This window comes from Berkeleyomyces rouxiae (assembly GCF_048999995.1).
Source record: "Berkeleyomyces rouxiae strain 22BRR77 chromosome Unknown BrBRR77_ptg000008l, whole genome shotgun sequence".
NCBI classification, from domain to species: domain Eukaryota; kingdom Fungi; phylum Ascomycota; class Sordariomycetes; order Microascales; family Ceratocystidaceae; genus Berkeleyomyces; species Berkeleyomyces rouxiae.
The window spans coordinates 790,265-813,121 of NW_027396498.1; the positions used below are offsets into that span (position 1 = coordinate 790,265).

Consider the following 22,857-nt stretch of genomic DNA (forward strand, 5'->3'; position numbering starts at 1 on the left):
ACTGCGAATTAGGGTTGAGAGGACGCCCCGAGAACCATCCAAACAGACATATTCGGGCTTGCGTCATGACCCCCGCGGCCGGTGAAGCTTGACACCGTGTCACAGAGTGGGGCCAAAGACGACGCCACATCTTATCTTTTCCCAACGCCACACTAGCAGTGTAAACGCCTCAGTCTGAAGCTGCTGCTCGGCATTACTTTCCCTGTTTGCCAGCATTGTTCCTGGCACTTGCCGTTTACGCAACGACGTGAGATAATGCGAGGGATCCGTTGGGTGGGACGATTCCCTCGCTCTTTCCTCTTTGGGCCGCTGCGGTTCCAAGGCCATTTGTCGGCCGCAAGCCCACGACTTGTTATAAATAGGCAGTTGCCTCGCCGTGGAAGAGGACTCGGGGAGGAGAAATGTGACCGCACTGTGCTGCTCTTTCCTTCTGGAATTCTTTTTTTTTCTTTATTAGGCGCTTTTTTTTCTTGTGTATTTATGAATCTCCCGCCCCCCATGGCCACTCTGTTCTACAACGCTCGTGTGTTCCAGTCTTCGGGCCTGGTCAAGCCCGACCACCACTTTGAGAGCGCCATTGCGTTTGACTCGGTGTCCGGCCGCATTCTGCATGTCGGCGCCGAATCGGACCCGGAGATGCTCGCCCTCGGCGGCCCGGACAAGAGCGGCTTTGCCGAGGCCGTCGACCTGCAGGGGAGAGTGGTGCTGCCGGGCTTCATCGACGGGCACATGCACCTGCTGACGCTGGGGCAGAGCATGACGAAGCTGTCGCTGGCCAAGTGCGAGAACCTGGCGGACATTGTGGCGACGCTCAAGACGTACGCGGCGGCGCACCCGGAGGTACCGCGCATCCTCGCGGGCCACTGGATGCACCACATGACGGGCGACCAGGCGACGGCCGCGGCGCTCGCCGACGTTGACCCGCGGCCCATCTTCATCGAGTCCAAGGACCTGCACTTTCAGTGGTGCAATGCCGCGGCGCTGGCCGAGATGGGCGTCGCCGACATGCCGGACCCGACGGGCGGGCGCATCGCGCGCGACGCCGCCGGCGCGCCTGCCGGCCTGATGAGCGAGAACGCCGTCATGACCATTGTCTGGCCGCACCTGGCGCGCGTTGCCTCCATGGACGCCAAGGTCACCGCGCTGGCCGCCGCGCTCGACGCCTACTGCGCCGCCGGCTACACCGGCATGGTCGAGATGGCCATGGACGAAGGCGGCTGGGCCGCCGTGCTCGAGCTGCGCCGCCGCCGCGCCGGCCCCCTGCCCGTCCGCCTCGCCGCATACTGGTGCCTGATGCCGCAGCCGACTGAGGCCAGCACGCTGGCGGAGATTGACCGCGCGGCCGCGCTGCGCGCTGAGTGCACCGCCACCGGCGCCACCGACTGCCGCGTCGTCGGCATCAAGTTCATCTGCGACGGCGTCATCGACGCCTGCACCGCCGCGCTGCAGCAGCCGTACGCCTCGGGCGCGCCGGCCGGCGAGCCCATCTGGTCTGCAGCCATGCTGCGCCCGGCCGTCGCGCACGCCACGCGCCTCGGCCTGCAGGTCGCGCTGCACGCCATCGGCGACCAGACGGTGCACGTGGCGGTGGAGGCGATTGCGGCGCACGCGCCGGCGCGCCTGCGCCCGCGCATCGAGCACCTGGAGCTGACGGCGCCGGCCGACGTCGCGCGGCTCGCTGCGCTCGGCATCACGGCCAGCATCCACCCGGTGCACGCCGACCCGGCCATTCTACGCCAGTGGCCGCGGCTGCTAGGCGCTGAGCGCTGCGCGCGCGCGTTTGCGTACGCTGAGTTTGCCGACGCTGGCGCGGTCCTGGCTATTGGCAGCGATGCGCCGTCGGCCCCCCTGGAGCCGCTGCCCAACTTGTTCACGGCCACCACGCGTAGGTCCGCCCGCGAGCCCGAGTGCGCCGAGACGGTGAACCCGCACTTTGCGCTGGAGCTGGCGCAGGCTGTCACGGCGGCGACGGCGGGCACGGCGTACAGTGTGTTTGATGAGAACGAGGTGGGCGCGCTGCGCAAGGGTATGCGGGCAGATATCGTGGTGATTGATATGCAGTGGAATGCGGAGAAACTGCTGCAGGCAAAGGTGATGAAGACGTATTCCGGCGGCGTGAAGACGTTTGACGCCGAGGCTTGAGACACGGGCGAGCGGGATTAAACGGCCTAGTTCAAAAGCGAATAACTAGTTATAGACAAACATACACTCCCCTACACAAAACGAGGACTATCCTCGAGAATTCATTTTCGTACCAATATCCATTTTCTTTTCAATGCCTCTAGCAAAAAGAAACAAAACGAACAAAGACATAAACCGCAAATACAAACAGACAAAAACGAATGGCATCCAGATATAAAAAAAGGGGGGGTGACAATGGCAAACATGAACAACAGGACAAACGATAAAAGCCTGGATGCGTGTGCGCGTGCTAGTATCACATGGGAATACAGCCCAGTTACTTTCCGCTCTCCATCCCTCTCAAAACCAATACAACAAGCACAGGCCAACTCCCCGCTACCACAGACACACAAACTCGCTCCATGGCCTTTACGCAAACAGCTTCAGGCCACTGCCGTGCTTTCCAATCTCGCACACTTCGCATACCCGGCACACCTGGCCCTTGAACTTGGGCTGGTACTTGGAGCCGTCGAAAGCGCACTCCTCGAATGCTGAGCCACTGTAGATGGGCGTGTGGGAGGCCGCGCAGATCTCAAACTCGGCAAACTGGTCAAAGTCGATTTCGACAGCGTCGTTGGGGTTACGCTCGCACTGCGCCTTAGTCTTCTTGGCCTGTTTGGAAGGGTTATTAGTTAGCATGTTGTTAGGATAGGCAAGACACGATATATACACTTACGTTGTCAACAATCTTGCCGGATCCGCCGTTAGCAATAATGCGGCTGGCAAAACTCAGTGCTGAGTTGTAGTTCTTCGCTCTGACCGCCTGCTGCATCGCCGCACCCAGCACAAGTTGTCTGTGCGGTACCTCGATCTTGGGGATAGTGAAGTAGGCCGACAGCTCTAGACTGCGCTTCAGCAGCGCAGGGTTCTCGGCAATAGCAGCAGGAGTACCCAGGGCACGGCGAGCCAGCTCAATGCTCATGGCGACGGCGTATTCGCTAGCAGACGTCACAAGCTTCTTGGCCTCGGCAACTTCGGCTTCACTTGACACAGCGTTGATCAGGATGGCATGGAGGATGCCCTTGAAAACGGTGATGCCGTCTTCCAGCTTGTTGGCCTTCATGGCGTCGTATCCGGATTGCAAATCGTGGGTAGCAAGGTGCTCAAGATCGCGCGGCACAATGGGCAGGACAGACCGCGAGTCGGTCTCATCCAGCGTTCTGCGGACATAGTTGGGCAGAGGGGGGAGACCAGTTGACGCAGGCAGGTAGGTCTTGGAGGCAGAAAACACTTCCAGGAAGCGGGGCTTGATGGGTGCAAAGTTGACGGCTCCAACCTGGCGGTTCAGCAGCTGCATGGCCGTCTCAAAGGAGCCGCCAGCAACATGATCCACCGCCAGGGGCGAATTCCGAGCCCACAGCTCGGCCTCGCTCAGGCCAGAGCCACCAGCATCGGCGCTCTCAATGTTGACAAAATCGCCCTCAATCTCAGGAACAGAATCGTCACCCATGTCCCAGCCTGCAGCATCGTCGTCGTCTTCAAGGGCAGCGGAAGCACCGGCGGCAGCCTTGTTGGCTGCTGCATCCTCATCATCCACATCCATCAAGTCTTCGGAAGCCTGGTTATCCTCAAGCGACAGGCCCTCAACCTGGCCTAGTAGCGCCTTCTCAAACACAGACTGCGACGATGCCTTGGTAGGCCAGTTGGCAGCATGGGTAGGGACGATGGCCTTGGGAACAGACAAGGGGCCTCCAAGAGTAGGCACGTTGATTTCCTCCTCAGTCAGGCCAGTAGCCTCCAAGATAGCCTGGCACTCCTCCTCGAGGCCATGTGCCTTGGCGGTGATGTAGGCAAGGGGATACAAGTCAATCTCCTTGAACATCTGGATGCGGTCCTCTACATCGCCCAGGTACATGGCGTTTTGGAAGCGCGAGGTAAAGTCGCCACGGTGCTCGGCAATCTTGGCCATGCGAGCAAGCTTGTTGTGGTCGCCGGTGGATAAGTACAGGAACGATAGCTTGTCGAAGCTCTTCTGCTTCTGGTAGCACATTTCGACGATTTGGTGGTTACCGTGGGATAGAGCCTCGGCACCTAGTCTCTGCCACAGCTGAGGCTTGTCCAGCTCACGAGCCATCTCCAAGCCAACATCCAGGTTGCCACACTCAATGGCTAGCTCAAAGCGAGTGGCAGGATCCTGTACAAACTGCAGGGCAATCTCGGGGTAGCCCTTCTTCTGCAAGTAGGCAATGATGGACTGGCCAACAAGAGAAGAGTTCTGGATGATGTGAAGCATTTCCTCGTAATTCCGCTTGACCAGGGCGAGCTTGAAACGGTACTCGGTGGGGTCAATGGGGAGCAGGCGCGGCTTGGCGCTGCGGTCAAGACAGTACAGGTTGCGGCCCTGGACGCGTACCAGGTAGACAGTCTGGTCCAGGGTGCGGACAATTCCGTTATCGCCGTTCAGAAGAGTGTACTTGACGTGGTTGAGGGTTGAGTACAGCAGGACGCCGGTGTCATCCCAGCAGGCACTCTTGATGCGGATGGTCTCATGAAGGCCACTAAGGTGCTCTAGCGACTTGGAAAGGATGGTGATGTTGTGCTTGCTCAGCAGAGCAACGTAGCGATTGTCGTTGGACCAGACCACGTACTTGACACCGTTGACGGCATGTTCAGCAGTAACCTTTTTCTGCTGAATGTCGTACATGTAGACGGCAGTCGGGGCGATGATGAGCAGGTTTCCGGTGCCGCCAAAGTAGATGTCGGTGGTGCCTGCAGGAGGCTTGAAGGAACGAGTTACGTTGTTGCTCAAGTCCTTGATATCGATGGTCTGGGCAGCAGTGTCAAGCACGGCAAAGCGGTTGCGGGCAACAAAGATGGCCGAGTTACCCGAGCCACGCTTGGAGTCGGGCGATTCAAGGGCGCCGGAGCCTTCGCGGGGCAGGTTGATAAGCTCGTATGAGTTGCCATCGGCAGGGGAGGTGACCAAGATGGAGCGCTCAGCAGGATTGTATGACATGGTGCGAGGAGGAATCCAGGCGGAGCCGAGCTTTTTGAGGACGGTGAGCGTAGGACCCTCGATATTCTTCTTGAAATCATACGACTTGACGTGCTTGTCCTTGGTAATGTAGAATAGCGAGTTCTGGTGGATGGCACTGGCGGGGCGCTCACGCTCCAGCTTGAAGACCATGACACCGTTGTCGTGGCCAACTGCAAACAGGTTGATTTCGGGGTGGGCGGCAATAACCCACATGCGCTCGTTCTCTCGCTTGAAGGATTGCACGGCAGTGCGCTTGTTGAGATCCCAGACACGAATGGTCTTGTCCTCGCCAACCGACAGGATCAGATCTTGGTGGGGATGGAACAGGCAGGCCGAGGCATTCTGGAAATGGCCGCGGCAGGTGTCGACCTCCCAGGCCTTGGTCTCGCTCATGCGCCACAGCTTGACAAGGCGGTCGTCACCAGCAGAGACAATTAGAGGCATGGTGGGGTGGAAAGCGACCCAGTTGACACCACGGTCGTGGCCCTCGAGCACAAACTTGACGACGGCATCGGTATTGCCGAACATGTCAGCCTGTTCCTGGTTGCGTCGAGCCATTTGGTCTTCAAATGAGAGCGAGGATGTCGGGGCCGAGTGCTTCTTGCGCAGGCCGGAAATGTCCCACACACGGACAGACTGGTCGAGGGAGGCAGAGACAACAAGGTCTTCTTTGGGGTGGAACTGGGCGCACATGACGTAGTGGTTGTGGCCGGTCATGGTGCAGACTGGAGGGGAGAGAGAGACAGTGTTAGCAGCTGGCCAGGGACCTCAAGCAGGGACAGCTCCGGGAAGAGCTGGCGAACTCACTCAAAGACCGGTTTTGCCAGTTCCATATGCGGATGGTCTGGTCATCGGAGCATGACACAATCCACGGCAGCTCGCGGTGGAAGAAGACGGTGCGGATGTAGTCGAGATGGCCGTTGAGGGTGAACAAACACCGCCGGGACTGGTACGACCAGACCTTGATCTTGTAGTCATCGCCACCGCTGACGAACAGCGGCTGTGTAGGATGGAAGTCGACAGCTCGGACGGGGCCATCGTGCTCTTCGAAGCGGTCAATCAATGTGCCCATGCGGTAGTCCCAGAGCTGGATGGTGGAGGAGTGGAGAGACACGAGGATCCATGGCCTGTGGGAGCAGGGGGGTCAGTGTTAGTATGCGAGATGGTGGTTCGGGGGACGTGGCCGTCAGATGTCTGGCAGGCTGCGAGCTGCCCGGCAAGGACAGCAAGGCAGGCGGGCGGGCGGGGGCCAGCAGCTCGGAGGGTCACAGAGAAATATCAGGCAAGGGGCAGAGCTCACCGCTTGGGATGGAAGGCGATGCCCTTAGCCCGCGAGGACTTTGACTCGAACTGCAGAGCACCAAGGACGTGTTAGCATTGGGGCTTCGGAGATGCGACGCAGGGCCGGCGGCCCGGCGAGACGGAGCGAGCGGGCGAGCGTTCGGGCCGGGGCGGGCAGAGGGAGGGGGAGGATAAAGCCCATCGAGGGCCAGACAGGGCAAGGCTCGCGTACCTTTGTCAACATGGACGAGGTGGTGGACATGATGAAAGCGCCAGCGCCGCTCGAGATGTGTGGTGGCTGTAGAAAAAGAAAAAAAGGAGACGAACAAACGAGGCCGCACACGTCCGAGAGAGCAGACGCCAGAGGAGGGGCAAGTAAAAGCGCAAAAGAAACAAGAATTAAAGCTGTGCCGGTGCTGGTCGGGTCGTCAATTCAATTGCACTCAATGGCTGGCCGGCGATGGGGAGATGGGAGGGAGGGAATGGGGCCGGAGAAGAGAACAGCGAGTTGTGGTGATGATGAGATGGACAGTTGGACGAGAGCTTCAGGGGGGTTGCCTGCTAGCCGGGTTGGGATTTAGGGCCGCCACAGAGAGGCTGACCGCCTGGAGCAGCAAAAAATGGAGCTCGATAGGGTGGGCGTGTAGGGGCGAGCTGCCACGTTGAGGAAAGCTACAGGGCAAGCTTTGATGGAAACAGGAGCACTAGCAGACACATACAATAGAAACTCTCTCTCTTACAATCTCTCTATTCCACTCTCTATTCCACTCTCTATTCCACTCTCTCTACCCAAGCTCCACCCACCGAGAGCTCAAGCCCCAACCCCAAATCCTCTCTCTCTGTGTCTCTCCCTCTCTCTCTCTGAGGCCAAGTCGCAACAAACTGATGCGTGTCCCTTTTGGTCTGTACACCTTCCAAGTGGGGCTCTGAAGCTGCCCTGCAGCTTGGAGTCTGCCCCACTTAAATAGTGGACAAGGTGGCCGCGGAAGACCCCGATAACTAGCCGTACAGGGTTAGGGTCTGGTGATACAACCTCTTCTTAAGCTAGTTAACTACCTACAACCAAGTAGTACAATGTAGTTATGTACACTTCATGATATCAATACACCTCTCCTCCCTGCCTCACAGCTCGTCCTTCCCTGTCGCTGCTGCAGGATCTTCCTCCCACGTCCTGCTCTTGGTGTTCTTCTGTCCCGCCTCTTCCGCCTTCTCTGCACCCACATCCCCCTCCACCACCACTCCGCGTCTCTTCCGGTCCACCGCCGCAATCTCATCGTCGTACTGCGTCCACTCGGGCACCTGTCTGCGCGCACGCTCGAGCTTTGGCTCCTTTGTCTGCGGGTTATTGCACAGATCAATGGTGCGTGCATCCTTGAGACTCTCGTCACTGCACCACGTCTCGCACCAGAGCCACTCCTGCGACAGGCTGTGGATGGGCAGCTGGAACTGCATGTGGTTGGGCAGGTCCTGGTCGAGGTTCGACAGCGAGTTGGGGTCGGCGCTGAGCGAGTGGTACGTCTGTCGCAGCCGGTCGCCGGCTGCCAGGCGCCGAAACTGCTTCAGGTCGACCACGTAGAGCGCTGAGATGTGGTACGGCCGCCCGCGCAGGTAGTTGGCCCAGTAGCCCTGCTTCCAGAACCGGAAGCCCTCCATTTCTACGCGCGAGTCGCACATGGGCGTGAAGCCGTACGGCGCGCCCTCAAGGTCGACGTTGACCAAGTCAATCATGTCGGTGCGAACCACCTGGTCCGCGTCGACAAAGATGACCTTGTCCAGCGACAGCGGGAACAACACATCCAAAAAGAGAATCTTGTAGCCCCAAATCTCGCGCTGCTTTTCCTTTTGCCCGCGCAGCCAGTGCGGCCACTTGTACGCCACCATTTCGTACTTGAATCCGTACTCAGCCGCCAGCGACGGGATGAAATCCTTAAACGACGGCGACAGGAACTGCTCAATGAACCAAAATTTGACCGTGTGGTTAGTGTTCTTCATCACACTGACCATCATAATGTTGAGCATCCGCTCGTACAAATGCCCGCTAGCAACGGAAAAGATGTTGATTTCAGCCTGTTTTTCCTGCTGCTGAGCCAACGCGTCCTTCTTCTTGTTGCCAAAGAGGCCCAGGCCTGATGCTAGCTTCTTGCCTTTAGTAAAAAGAGAGCTGTCTTCATCTCCCCCTTCCAAAACATCGACTGATTCCATGCCAGGCTTACGAACAAGCCGGGGAAACAGCGTCTTGCCCTGGAAGCTCATGACGCAGACTTCAGTGCCCTCGTCGCCTGCAGCAGGCCGGAAGCCTTTAGCCCCGACGCTCTCAATCTTGAAAATCTCCGAGCTGCGGCCTGGGAGAAGCTGGATGTTGTAGAAACCCGGGTTTGCCTTGAACTGGAAGTAGCCAATGTTGGCCATGATAATGGTGTCCTCCTGATGGGGATTCTTTTCCGTAGCTAGCACTAATTGTGCGCCGCGCGGAGGTGTCGTAGCGCCGTCACGTGAATGGCCTTCAATCAAAATGCTTTGAAGCTCGTAGACCGCTTCAACATTGCCCTTTGCGTTGCTGAGCTTGATGTTGTCGGGATCGTGGACCGAGGCTTTGGGTGCGACAAGCCAGAGGGGAGGCACATCCAGCTTAGCATTGAGCAGTGCTTCCGAGGGGAGCCCCTTGAACAGGCCATGAAGCTTCTCAACCTTGCCAGTCTCGGCATCAAACGTTGGCTGTGAGCCCAAAACATGACGCCAGAAACGCTTCAACGGAAGCTCGGTCATTTTGTCTTGGGGGTTCAGGAAAACCTTGATGTACACTCCATCCAGCTCTGAAAGAACCTTGAGGATACCAGCCCAGCGTTGTCCCTGCTCACTGACCGGGTTCAGGAGAACAACAATATGCACGTTGGACTCGGTAGCATCTCCAACCTCAAAGGATGCGTAGCTCTTGTCCCAATCGCTCCACAAGCTGGTACGAATCGTAGAAGCGGATTCAAAAACGCCTTGCGGAAGATCGCTGATTGTAGATAGTGCCGTCAAAGAGGTTAGTTTCGCCACCTCGAGAGGCTGGCTGACAATATCGCCCAACTCAAGGTCATCCATAGCTGCGTATACGGGGAGAATTCGGACGCGGCGTTCGTTGAGAAGGAATTGCTCAAAGTCTTCCCGGGTAAATGCGTCTTCGGGTGCAATGGGACCAATGACACGACCATTGAGAATGATTACATTGGTTCCAGCCTGGATGTTGGTTGCCGATAGGAAGGAATCAAGAGCAATATCAAAGGCCTCGTCGGGAGTCTGTCCGTCCGTCTGGAGGTGACTTCTTAGCTCACTGATATTATCCGCGTCAGGGTCGTTGGTGATCAGGGCCTCGTTGACTAGAGAAGCACCAAAGGTCTGTACGGGGTTGTGAATAATATCGAGGCGAACACCCTCGTTGGCCTCGGCAAATGCGAATGCACTCAAAAGCAGTTCAAGGCCAGCATCGCTTGTCAAGTCAGCCACGAGGGACATGGCAGCCCAGTTTTCCTTGGTACCCCCCGCCACCGGCTCGATAGCAGCAATCTTGCCGAATAGGTCCGTGTGCTCAGAGTACAGCTTACTCACGTCTAGGATACGAGGGTCCTTTTCGCCAGAGGGGTTGATGTACTTGTTACGTCGGGTGGGAGCGCCCTTCAAAAAGAACTCCAGGGGAACATCGTCGTCAGTCAACTCCTTTTCATGTACAGCCTTCTGAATCATGTGCAGATCCATCTGAATGCGTTGGCTCATGGACTGCATCCATTTATCGGTACGAGGTAGCATGACACCATTGATCAAGAAAGGGGGAACTGTTGAAGATGCCTCCATGCGTTTGATCCAGCTGCGCGTCTTCGTGATCTGGCTGGCTGAAAGGGGGCCGGCAATAATTTCCGCAGCAGTAGTGGCAGCTTCGTCTTCATCATCACCGGTTGCCTTTGCCACAACTGTAGCAAAGACTCCGGCTTGAATACCCTGGGTTCCTGGCAAACCAGCCTCGCCAACGTACTCCATCATGATGCCAAACCCATACTTGCGGTACAGATGGTAAAGAATCTTGCTGATATCAGTGGCAGTATCTGATGGCAATAAAGGAACGATGCCAAATCTGATGGGCAGTCCGCGCTGGGAAAAGCCCCAGAGCTGTCCAGCAAGCGAGACATCGTCAGGGTTGGTAAAGTCAATGGGGACGATCAGGTTGAAGACATTTCTAGCAATAGGAGGAATCTGGCCAAAGTTCTGCTTCAACAATGCCTTAACACTCCGGTCATATTGCTCGTACAGCTCGTCATTTTCTAGATCGTTCATCCAGATAATGACCTTGTTGTCTTCCAAATCATCTCTCCAGTCATATCTGACACCATCTTCGCTAATCTTGGAGCTGGTGATGGCGTTGTGGCCCAGCAAAGCGTTAGCTTGTTTAGCATTCAACCCCAAGCTTCTCACGCCCTGGATCAGCTTGCGCTCGCGTCTCAGCGTCTCCAATAGATTGAACGGCTCGATTTGACGCTCAATCTGCTGCACGCCGTTAACCCACATCATGTTGCGACCAGCAGGTGTGTTTTTGTCCCTCATCCGGCTCTTGGAAAACAGCTCCTTGGAAACTTCATGACCAGCTAACTTGGTGGAGTATTTGGGGAAGTCTTGCGAGACCTTGACCAGCGTATCAAACGGGTTCGGGCTCTGCATAATGTACGAGGCAGTGCTAAGGCCAAGGTTGAGCACCTCGGCTTTGCTGAGCGGCTTGAGATCAGCTACTTCTTCTTCGGTGTCGAGAATGACCCGAGAATCGTCGGCTTCCTTGGTTGCTGAGTCATCGCTTGTTTCGCGGTCGTCAATGACGATGTAATCTGTGCGCTTCAGTGAAAGCTCGACTCCATATCCATTGACTGGCAACGGCTCCAGAGCGTCTTCTTTAGTAGTCCGACGATGGCGCAGGCGATAGGAGATATCGCCCTTCCGGGCAGCAGCCATCATGGCCTTGTGGAGGGGGCGGAACGATGGCTCCGTAACATCAGCATATAGTACAGCCGGAGGACCGGCACCGATGACTCGGTCGAATGGTAGCGTTGCAGCCTGCAAACCGCCCATCACAGCTCCCCTGTCCTTAGCTTGGATATCGTCGGCAGAACAGTATCGCTGGCCGTCAACCAGAGCCCAGGCGTCGCAGGCCTCGTCGGATGCATGTGTGCCAAGCCGAGGCTCAACGCCGGTGGCATAGTATTGGTAGTGAGCCTCCACGCGCGGAGCAGCCGTGCGCATAGACAGAGCAAACTTGAAAGTTGAAAGCACATCAGCCCTGGTGATGTGGCCGTCGTCGGTCAAAAGCCTCAAGAAGGCGTCGTACAGCGCCTTGTCGGATGACAGGCCGTCGAAGTAGCCGTTTGCGACTTTGTCGAGGATTGGATAATACGCGGTGGCGTTTTCTCCCGCGGCAGTCTCACTACACGGCAGAGGCACGGTTGGGTCAGTATGATTTGTTTAGAGGTCAAGCCCGGCAGACAAAGCTTACATCAGTTCTAGAAGATACGGCGGCGATGGAAAGGCTGCTTGCATGGAGATGTCAACGGCCGGCACTGCAGAAGCGGGCACTGCCGCTATGAGTGCGGCAACCACGCCAAGCTGCCACATGTTTGCTCTCGGTCGAGACGGTCAAGGCTTTGTGCGGCGGCAGGGTCTCTCGAGGCTTGTCGGTTTCCTATAGCGATAGTTATGCGGAGAGAGAGGGATGAAGACATGCGCCAAGGCGAGCAGCGTGAGAGAAGAGACTCTGATTACTCTGCGGACGTAATAAAAGCTCAACGATATCAAATCGCTCTTTGCTCATCCATCACATGTAGATGCTATCAGGATTGATGGCTCGAGAAGAAATGGAGCTTCCTCCAGCATCGGAAGCGAACCCAGAGCCAAAGCTTCCGTCTGCTAGAGCTTCTAAAAGCGGCGAATGAGAATTGTGGACACGTTCATTGAGCAGGGGTCCAACTAATAACTAACTACCAGCAATGGTCTGTAACAGTAGGGTTGATAGATAGGGTTAGATGGAGACCATCATTCAATGCCAGCAGCTAGTACTCAAACCATCAAATCGGATCAATTGAAAAAAGAAAATCAAAACGCCTTGTGCCAATATCCTGGCAGCACAATATCACGGAAGAAAGATAACTGCATGCTAATTCTCACACGCAAGACTCCCAACTTTCCCTCGCCCCCACCCCCAACTGCTTTTCCATCAACAGACTCACCATGCATGTTGTTTATGCCTGCGCGGGAGCAGAGGCCCCTAGCTTTTGTGCTTCCTGCAGATTGACTTGACACCACTTTCCGATGATGCTGGCTGTCAGATTGACGGCCTGATCAGTTTGTTCTTGGATTTCTGCCTCGCGAGAGGCGCGCTCCTGCTCTTCCTTCTCTTTCAACGCATTGTCGCGGCATTTGCGCTTCCGCTCGCGCTCAGCAAGCCATTCCTCACGCCCAGCTAGATAGCGCGCTGAATGGCCGAGTGCAACGGCCTGGCGGGACTTTCCGGCGTGTGGCCGTGCTAGCGGCGGTGCAGCAAAAAACAGGATGTGGCCCTTTTCGTCGGTGTGGAAGTTTTCTGAGAGCGACTTTGGTATTTTTTCGTTGGATTCGTCCGTCAGCGTGTACACTTCGAAGCGCGAGGCTGGCATGTGGTTTTGTGGTGGCATAGGCGGCGGGTGTGCGACTACGGGAGCGGGCGCCATGGACATCGGAGCCGGGCGGGGCTGCATGGGGAGCTGCTGTGGTGGTTGTGGCTGTGCCTGAGGAGCCATTCGCGGGGGAAATTGCTGCGGCACAAACTGCGCCTGGTACCCGGGGTTCGCGTGTGGGGGCATAATGGGCCGGCTGGGATGCTGGCCGCTCGGCGCTCCTTGATATGCGGCTGGAGGCATGGACATGGGAACAGGCACAGGAACCGGACGCGACATGGTGGACATCTGCGGAGGCATCTGGTGCTGAACGGGAGCCTGGAAATGCGAATGGGGCTGCATCAACGGCGGGGGTTGCTGATGCGGCGGCCGTTGTACGGCCATGGGGTGTGGGTGAGGTTGCGCAAGGGGATGTGGGTGACCGTGATACTGCATTGGCGGCTGACCGGGAGCAACCATGAAGGGTGGCTGGCTAGGGGGAGCAGAATTGGACGCAGCCATTTGTACTGGCACTGGTGCGGGACTGGAATGGTAGCCGTGGGGTGGGATCGGCGGCTGCGCGTGCTGGGCAGGAGGAATGCGCTGAGGGCTGGGCTGTTGCAGAGGGGCCGATATCGAGGCTTCTAATGGCGGAGGAGGCGAGTCCTAGAGACAAAAAAATACGCAAAAATGTTAATCAGGCTCGTGGATGGGCGTAAAATGGCGGGAAATCACAATGAATGGCTAAAGGGAGAAGGGCAAGGCACTATGACGCGCAAGCCAGAAAAAAAACAAAGCGCGAAATTGAGGGTGTCGGCTTGAAAAGAAAGGTGCCAGGAAGGGCAGGCACGCGAGAAAAAAGTGACAAGGGGGTTGGTGTGTTTAGGGTTGTGTGGGTTAGGGTTCGCTAGAGGAACGGCCAGACCGCTGTGATGGGTAGACATGGTGAAAGTAACTTACATTTGAGGCCCGCGGCCGTTTGTGTACGCCGCCTACAATTGGTGGCGCCTGCGGATTGCCCCAGTTGGGCTTGGGTAGAGGATCGCTCTCCTGGGCATCTGAGCGCAGAAGGTGTGTGATGGGGCTGATGATCTTGACCATGGGCGCCTTGGGCGCCGGATACAGGTCCATTTCGTAGTCCTTGTCACGGACTTCATCGGGGAGACATGAAGCCCACGTTTTGATTTTCTTGAAGCTGCACTTTTCCTCGTTGTAGCGGCTCTCGCAGACGTAAATCATCTTGTCGGCTCCGAGACCGCGTGGGCGGCCCTTGTTATAGCGGCCAATAAACATGACAAAACATGAGTCAGTGATCTCCTCGATGCGATGGACACGAAACTGGCCTGTCTTGACCACCTCCCGCGGGTAAAACATCTTGTCGTAGCGGTGTACTGTCTGTTCGGGTCGGTAGTACCAGCAGACATTGACCCATGTTTGTTTGGCGTTGTCCATCCACATTCGAAAGATTTGCGCCACAATGGGCTTGGTCGAATCGTTTGGATTGTGAATATGCACCCAGTCACCAATCCTCCATGTTGCGGCATTGTGGATGGCCTCGGTCAGAGGTAGGCGGCCAGAGTCGTCGCGGAATGAGTTGTCGGGCTTTGATGTTTGTTCGTTGGCAAGTTCCGACACCCTAGAGAGCAGCTTGATCGCAGCCTGGTAAATTTCGCTGTCTTGCTGGTTGTAGTTGATGGCATTGGTGAACATTGTTGTCAGATCGCGCAAGACATCCTGTACAGCGCGGTACTTCTTGCGCTTGGCCTTGCGCTTGATCTGCTCTAGGCAGATTGGTTGGGTGGTGACCTGGTAATAGTGTGCGTTGGCGGCTCTGTCTGGAAGCTTTTCAAATGGTTCAATGAGAAGCTCCCCATCACTGTCCTCGGTGTTGCGGATGCCCTTGATTATCGCATTAATGCGTGCTTCAGTAGGCGTGAGGACTCTCGGAGGGCGACCGCGACGTCTCCCAGTCTCGCCATTTGGTTTGCGCCGCTTGACGCGCGCTTCATCGGTCGACTCTTCCTCTTCTTCCTCCTCGTCTTCTTCTTCCTCTTCCTCGCCGCCGCTAGACTCATCGGCCGAGGGAAGATCACCCAAATCTGGCAGCTTGGCGTCTTCACCACTGATGATTCTACGTTCGGCCATGTTGTTTAGTTCGGATACAAAGAGCTCACGAAGACGCACTGCGGCGCCGAAAATGCCGGCAGATGGGCGGTTGAAGACTTGCGCGTTGTGGCAAATCTGAGCAACGTCACGGACAAATTCGGAAAATGCAGTGTATTGTTTTCGAAGTATTTTGCTCTGGGAGAAGCAGTACTGTTAGTATGCATGGGACTGGTACACAGGGCCTAGCGCATGGCGGATTAATTGATTGCATGTCACATACTCTAATTGTGCTAAAAGCAACGGGGGTGGATATAACCTCAAAGTACGAGGGTAGCAGGCGCTTGTTGGGAATGCGCTGGAAGCCAATGGCCAGCTCTTCGTCTTCGCCTCTGTTCACGCAGTGTCAGAAATCAAGGTACAAGAAGGAGAAAACACAAGCAGGGTGATCGCATGGGGCCACTCACTCTTCCTTGTATTCGCAGAGAAAGGTCGAAGTGTCATGGATGACGTCCAGCAGGTTGCGCTGCGCAAGCTTTTGACTTTGCGCGGCATCAAGGTCCATCGCATCAGCCTCGCCATCAGCATCAGCATCGCCGTCTCGATTGTCACCGCGATTGTCCGCACTCGTATCCGGCCTGCGCTCGTTCTGAGATAGCGCTTGCGACGGCGCATCGGGTGTTTTTTTGGCGTCTACCATGGCGACATCACGATTGGTTGGGTCTGACGTCGAAGTCGCGTTGTCCGCCAACCCTGGATTGGAGGTCATTGGTCGCGGGGGAGCTGTACACAGGGTGGAGCGACGGGCCTAGTGGGGAGAGGATGCGATGGCAGCGGGTTGGTGCCTCGCGGTAAATACGACAGCAGGGCAGTATTAAAGGCTGGTCTGGGTGGATAACGGAGGGAAAGTAAGGGAAGGGCCAATTGAGATCGAGGGACGCTTGATTGGGTGGATGGACGGGAAGCTCTGAAGCTTGTTTTTGCGCGGGTTGCGACCAAGACGCTGAGATTGGCGAGTTCCGGGCAGAATGCACCGTGTGGTGATAGTTGCATAAACAAGAAGATGACAAAAGAAGTGATTTTCCAGCATAAGAGGGAAAAAATTAGTAGCGCAAGACTGTAGAAACAGGCAGGCGATCTCAACAAGGAAGCTGCAGCGCTGGAATCGTCAGAAGCGAAGGAACGACCAGCCAACCACGGTGCAGCGCAGCACGAGCAAGCACAGAAGGCGGAAGGCACAGAACACCCAAGCGCCCGCCAGCCAACCACACGCATCTGTCGAGACGTCAAGTCCCCTGTCGGACCCACTCCCGGGAGGCCGCCAACTGCCAAATGGAACAGGCGGAAATGCGAGCCTGGTCGTGCTGGTACCTGCATGACTAAGCGGGTTCTCAGCACCACGTGACTCCGCGTCGCCCTCGCGACTTGACCATCTCTGCTCGCAATGTTTGTCAGCGCGGTCTAGACGGTCGCGGGAGGCTCGGCAGGCGCGAATAGGCAGCCAACCCGTTTCCAAATAGAGAAAGAGCCGCCGCCAGAGCAAACAAGCGACCGAAGAAATTTCTGTGCCTGCTGGGCATCTCTTACACAACTCTGATTCTTTTCCTCTTCCTTTTCCACTCGCCGAACTTTGCTCAATTTTCCCTTTTGGCGCGACGCTCCGTCTCCTTTTTGACGATTATGTAAGTACCCTCTTATCCAGCTTGACACGGGCATCCACACTGACCCGCCTCCAGGACCGCCTCCGCCCCTGGCACGCCGATTGCCGGCAGCGGTACTCCGACTGCCGTCTCTAAATCAACTCCTCGGCCTGGTCGCTGGCAGCCTGCCCAGGGCGCCCGCGATAAGCTCTTCAGGCCTTTCAGATGTCCTGGAACAGCATCACCGTCGCCCGCGACAGACCGGCCCTCCCGCAAAAAGCGCAAGGTTGACTACAGTGGTACAGATACTGCCGAGGATGGCAGCGTGGCTTGGTCCAACTCCGATCGTCTGGGACTAGCAACCCGTGAAGCCAACAAGTACGGCGTCTTCAAGGCCAAGGACAAAGACCAAGTGTTTAGAAAACGCTTCAATGTCCCTCTTATCAACAAAGACTCGGTCAACTTTACCTCTAATCGTCCACCCCCCACACTGGGCCTTCGGCAAGGCGCCAATTTTATTGCGAAGCCGCTTCATGACCCCAGTGGCGAATTTGCCATTGTCCTCTATGACCCTACTATCGACCAGAAGCCCAAGGATATAGAGGAAGCCAAAGCAGCAGAAAAGACACCTGGTACTCAAGAAGAGACTCCCACTGAGGAATTGGATGCACCACTGGTACACAAAAGCCTCGCGGAGATTTTGGGCATCAAGAAAAAGGTCGAGGGCGACCACCCTCGTGTCCCGGTTGTCATCGATCCTCGTCTCTCCAAAGTTTTACGTCCTCATCAGGTGGAGGGTGTCAAGTTCATGTACCGTTGTGTCACTGGCATGATTGATGAAAAGGCCAATGGCTGTATTATGGCTGATGAAATGGGTTTGGGAAAAACCCTCCAGTGCATCACCCTTCTGTGGACACTTCTAAAGCAGTCCCCCGACGCTGGAAAGCCCACTATCCAAAAAGCCATTGTTGCCTGCCCTTCCAGTTTAGTGCGCAATTGGGCCAATGAATTGGTCAAATGGCTGGGTGCAGATGCCATCACGCCCTTTGCCATCGATGGAAAGGCCTCCAAAGAAGAACTTACTCGTCAACTAAGGCAATGGGCCATATCCTCTGGAAGAGCCGTGACTCGACCGGTTATTATTGTATCGTACGAGACGCTGCGTTTGAACGTCGAGGAGTTGAAGCACACCAAAATTGGACTGATGCTCTGTGACGAGGGTCATCGTTTGAAAAATGGCGATAGTCAAACGTTCAGTGCCCTCAACAGCCTGAATGTGACCCGGCGTGTCATCCTGTCGGGAACGCCTATTCAGAACGATCTCTCCGAGTACTTTTCGCTTATCAGCTTCGCCAACCCCGACTTACTAGGCACGCGCATAGAGTTTCGCAGACGTTTTGAACTTTCCATTCTGCGGGGCCGTGATGCAGATGCAACGGAGCTAGAGCGCCAAAAGGGCGACGAGTGCTTGGCCGAGCTTCTTGGCATCGTCAACAAGTTCATCATTCGCCGTACCAACGATATTCTATCCAAATACCTTCCCGTCAAGTACGAACATGTTGTATTCTGCAACCTGGCACCCTTTCAACTTGACTTGTACAACTACTTCATCACCAGTCCTGACATTCAAGCACTTCTACGTGGTAAAGGCTCTCAGCCCCTCAAAGCTATCAACATTTTGAAAAAGCTTTGCAATCATCCTGACCTACTCAACATCAGCGAGGATCTTCCCGGCTCCGAGAGTACATGGCCGGATGATTACGTGCCCAAGGATGCACGTGGAAGAGACCGTGAAGTCAAACCATGGTACTCTGGAAAAATGCAAGTCTTGGACCGCATGCTGGCACGCATCCGCGCGGATACCAACGACAAGATTGTGCTCATCAGCAATTACACGCAAACACTGGACTTGTTCGAGCGCCTTTGCCGTAATCGCCAATACGGCTGTCTGCGTCTGGATGGAACAATGAACATTAGCAAGCGTCAGAAACTAGTCGACCGCTTCAACGATCCAGAGGGCCCCGAGTTTGTCTTCCTCCTGAGTTCCAAGGCTGGAGGCTGCGGTATCAATCTTATCGGCGCCAACCGCCTCGTCCTCTTCGATCCCGACTGGAACCCAGCGTCCGACCAGCAAGCCCTCGCGCGTGTGTGGCGTGACGGGCAGAAAAAGGACTGCTTCGTGTACCGCTTCATCGCCACCGGCACCATCGAGGAGAAAATCTTCCAGCGCCAGAGCCACAAGCAGAGTTTGTCGTCGTGCGTCGTCGACAGCGCCGAAGACGTCGAGCGCCACTTTTCGCTCGACAGTCTGCGCGAGCTGTTCCAGTACCGCCCTGGCACGCGCTCCGACACCCACGACACGTTCAAGTGCAAGCGCTGCAAGCCCGACGGCCGCCAGTTTGTCAAGGCGCCTGCAATGCTCTACGGTGACACGAGCACGTGGAATCATTTCATCAAAGACGGGCTGTCCAAGATACAGGATCTGCTGCTGCGGCAGGAGAGTGATGAGAACGATGTGTCGGCGTGCTTCCAGTACATTTCTCATTGATCGCACATGAAGATGACGTGACTTCTTTTAGACGGGGCATAGGTGTTTCTGGGGAACTTGTTTTTTTTTTTTTCATAGCCTGTTTGCTTTGGTCTTGTACGATTTTGTTTTCATTGTCTGCCGCTTTTTTTCATGTACACACCATAATGTTACCACGAGATTCTGCGCAACCAACATACATGATGCCCTAGTTAAGACATAAACCCCTAAACCCAATATTTGGGTCGGGTTACACTTGGCTGACCGGCACGTGATTAGTTCAAGTGGGGCCATCAGCTCGAGACCCGCCTCTTCTTTTTTTTTTGTTTCCACTCCTACTTTGTCCTCGCGTGTCAAAAATTTTCCCACCCCCAGCTTCACTTTCTGCCACACAATAACCGACAAAACACCGCGCGCTTTCCCGAATATCAGCCAGAGAAGACGCGACTTATACACATTGTCCCGGTCCAAACCCACTTACACGGCCCGGACATTTGGACATTGGGCTTGCGTCCCGGCATCGTTGCGCTTGTGTTGTTTCTGGTCTTTTTTTCTGTTTTGTTGTTGGTGTTGTTGACGTCCGTCCTTCGACTCTCTCCCCCCTCCCCCTCCCCCTTTCCCTTTTTACTCCTTCCACATCTTTGTGCTTCGCGGCCATGGCTGATGAGCCCGTCCCCATGTCCGTCACGCCGACGACCGTCGCCGATGCTGTCGCCCAGGCGCAGGCGCAAGCACAAGCGCAAGCACAGGCACAGCAGGCCCATGCCGTAGCTGCTGCTGTGGCTGCCGCTGCTGCCGCCAGCGGTGTTGCGTCGCCTGAGATGGCTGCCCTCAAGGCTGATCAGCTAGGGCCGGCAGCACAGCAAATCAGTCACATGAGCGAACAACATGAGCAGGATGCCGTGGCTGCTGCTGCCCACGTCTACGCTACAAATGGCCTGCAGGTGCTCCAGGCCGCCACGGACGCACAGGCACAGCTGCTACAGGCCGAGCACGAGGCCCAACAGCAGCAGCAGGCTCAGCAGCAGGCTCAGCAGCAGGCACAACAGGCGCATTCCCAACCACAACAGCAGTCGCACGTGCAACAACAAGCTACTCAGCACCAGCACCAGCAAAACGATGCCACGGCGCAGTTCCCTAGTCCGCTTGTCAAGCAGCCAGGCGACGGAGCTACTGCGTATCAGGCCTCTCTTGGAAATATGCAAGCCGATCTGCCAAGCGACCAGGGTCTGTCTCCTGCCTCGATCGCCGCTGCATACCAGGTCGCGTCCGCCGCCGCCGCTGCGACCAACTCGTCAATGGCAGCATCGACGCCCGCACCCGTACCGGTGATGCAGATGTCATCAGGAGTGGGCACGGCAGTGCCGGCCACCTCGTCGCCCCCGACGCCGCAGATGGTCGTCTCACAGAGTGTCAACGGCCGCGTGCTACGAGAGCCCGGAATCAACCCCAAGCTGACGCGACTGTCGCGTGCCTGCGATCACTGTTCTGAGCGCAAAGTCAAGTGCGAGCAGCAGCGCCCGTGCCGCCCGTGTCTGGAGATTGGACTGGAGTGCACCAACTCGCGCGAGCGCAAGCGCCGCGGCCCGCCCAACAAGAGCGTACAGCGCATAATAGCGCGTGCGCAGGCGCAAGCGCAGGAGTCCGCCATGGCTGCACCGTCGCTGTCGCTACTCAGTTTAGGCGCACAGCCAAACATGCTGCTGCAACAGCAGCAGCACATCAACAACGGACTGGTGCCCGGGGCGCCGAAGCTCGATATCGAGATGATTGCGCCTATGGACACGCTCAAGGCTCTGGTTGATGACTTCTTCACATATGTGCATCCGCTGTGCCCGTTCCCCCACGAGCCGAGCTTCCATGCGTTGCTAGCGAACCACGAAGAGCGCTCGAATCCCGAGTTTCTGGCCCTACTCGCCAGCATGATTGCAGTCCTAGTAGCGTCGTTCCCGCGCAATGCCCGGGCGCAGCTCAAGGGCCAGCAGGACGTGACTCGTGCCACAACCTTTATCGAGAAATGCATCAGTTTAGCGCTCATGGCGCGCGGGCCCATGTGGCACAGCAAGTTGCCCAAGACCACCTACGATGCGGCCACTAGTTACTTCTTGAGCATAGCCTCGGCGTACACGTTTAGACTGGCTATGCACAAGGAACTACTAGTTGAGAGTCTGTCGATTCTCGAGGGTCTCAGCGACTACAAGACGCCGAATGGCGCGCCTCAATACGGCACAGATGCCTGCGCGCCGGATGGTATGTCGTTCAACCATATTAACGACCAGATCGGCAAGCGTCTATTCTGGTGTGCGTTCTTGGGAGTCAGGTAAGCGCTCATCTCTCCTCCCTTTCATTGTTCTTTCGGTCCACTAACAGTTTGTTGCAGATCCATGCGCCAAATCGGAATGTCGCTTAAAATATCAGATATTCCGCCACCAACGCCCAACAACCCTTATCCCGATCTTCCTGAAAACACAGAAGACAAAAGCATTCTGGCCGACTCGATTGATCAAGAAATGGAGCCTGTCACCATGATGACGGGTTTCCGTATTGCCACGGACATTTACATGACCATGAATCCGATAGTGGCTGTCGAGCACTGCTACGGCATGGCCACCCTGGGCTGGGCTGCTCAAAAAGAAATGATTAAGAGTGCGCTGTCTGCAGTCAAGGACATTGTTCTTCGCTTGCCTCTTGAGCTCCAGGTTGGACATACTATTCAGGGTGCCGAGATCCCGTCCGGCGATCCGCTGATGCAGTTTCTTTCCGCAACAGGGTCAGAAACCACACACGGCGAGGCCATACAGATTCTGAAGACAAACCCGGCGCGCCGTCGCCAGCTACAGTTTGAGATCCAGAAAGCCCATATCTACGTATCGGAGCTAGCTACACGATCATATTTTGTGGAAATGTACTTTACCCGGCGCCAGATTCACATTGGTGAGGTCAAGGTCATAGAGGAGAGTGAAGAAAAAGTCGAGGAAAATGAAGTCTTGGCGGCCATGGTGCAAGAGCGACGGCAAATTGTCATAGATTTGAAAAACTTGCTGGCGTCCATTCACCAGCTTCACCTGGAGCCTAACGGCGGCTCGCTGATGAACAAAATTCGCCAGGTGGCAGCGACACTGGCGCAGAATGCCGAGTCTGCGACTGACCGCGAGTCACTGCATCAGCTTGTCCAAGTGCTCATGCGGGTAGAAAACACCATTAGCGAGGATGAAGAGTCGGAGCTGCGCACATGGGGCGAGCTGCGCCAATACAGAGTGCAATTCCTAAGCCATGATGGATTCGGCGGGAACTATTGATTTGAGAAGAAGGAAAGTGTAGGAGACGAAAGAAGGGGAGTCAGAGCAAGATTGCGTTTGTTGGGCTTTCCGGGACTGAGCTCTTGGCATATCTTTGCCATGATGTTAATTGCTGTAGAATAGTTAACTAATCACATTTCATATTTCAAATTCTGCGTTCGACTCGGTGAGTTAGGTGATAAGCACCAGCCAATCTGGC

The 22,857-nt window shown here is 56.1% G+C and overlaps 6 protein-coding genes across 6 annotated transcripts; 3 read left to right on the forward strand and 3 right to left on the reverse strand.

Annotated features, from left to right (window-relative positions):
• Window positions 1-498: 498 nt before the first annotated feature.
• Window positions 499-2,142, forward strand: BROUX77_006378 (uncharacterized protein; the record flags this gene model as incomplete). The annotated part of the gene is made up of 1 exon (XM_073751356.1): window positions 499-2,142. One exon carries the CDS (start codon window positions 499-501, stop codon window positions 2,140-2,142), a length of 1,644 nt encoding a protein of 547 aa, XP_073603447.1.
• A 408-nt stretch (window positions 2,143-2,550) lies between these two features.
• On the reverse strand, window positions 2,551-6,701 carry BROUX77_006379 (uncharacterized protein; the record flags this gene model as incomplete). The annotated part of the gene is made up of 5 exons (XM_073751357.1): window positions 2,551-2,793; window positions 2,858-5,883; window positions 5,966-6,285; window positions 6,459-6,508; window positions 6,672-6,701. 5 exons carry the CDS (start codon window positions 6,699-6,701, stop codon window positions 2,551-2,553), a joined length of 3,669 nt encoding a protein of 1,222 aa, XP_073603448.1.
• An 860-nt stretch (window positions 6,702-7,561) lies between these two features.
• Window positions 7,562-12,073, reverse strand: BROUX77_006380 (uncharacterized protein; the record flags this gene model as incomplete). Its single annotated transcript, XM_073751358.1, has 2 exons — window positions 7,562-11,885; window positions 11,955-12,073. 2 exons carry the CDS (start codon window positions 12,071-12,073, stop codon window positions 7,562-7,564), a joined length of 4,443 nt encoding a protein of 1,480 aa, XP_073603449.1.
• Window positions 12,074-12,696: 623 nt separating this feature from the next.
• On the reverse strand, window positions 12,697-15,961 carry BROUX77_006381 (uncharacterized protein; the record flags this gene model as incomplete). Its single annotated transcript, XM_073751359.1, has 4 exons — window positions 12,697-13,755; window positions 14,050-15,390; window positions 15,476-15,584; window positions 15,660-15,961. 4 exons carry the CDS (start codon window positions 15,959-15,961, stop codon window positions 12,697-12,699), a joined length of 2,811 nt encoding a protein of 936 aa, XP_073603450.1.
• A 606-nt stretch (window positions 15,962-16,567) lies between these two features.
• On the forward strand, window positions 16,568-19,380 carry BROUX77_006382 (uncharacterized protein; the record flags this gene model as incomplete). Its single annotated transcript, XM_073751360.1, has 2 exons — window positions 16,568-16,593; window positions 16,929-19,380. The coding sequence occupies 2 exons, from the start codon at window positions 16,568-16,570 to the stop codon at window positions 19,378-19,380; spliced, it is 2,478 nt and encodes an 825-aa protein (XP_073603451.1).
• A 635-nt stretch (window positions 19,381-20,015) lies between these two features.
• Window positions 20,016-22,658, forward strand: BROUX77_006383 (uncharacterized protein; the record flags this gene model as incomplete). Its single annotated transcript, XM_073751361.1, has 2 exons — window positions 20,016-21,679; window positions 21,740-22,658. The coding sequence occupies 2 exons, from the start codon at window positions 20,016-20,018 to the stop codon at window positions 22,656-22,658; spliced, it is 2,583 nt and encodes an 860-aa protein (XP_073603452.1).
• Between the last annotated feature and the right edge of the window lie 199 nt (window positions 22,659-22,857).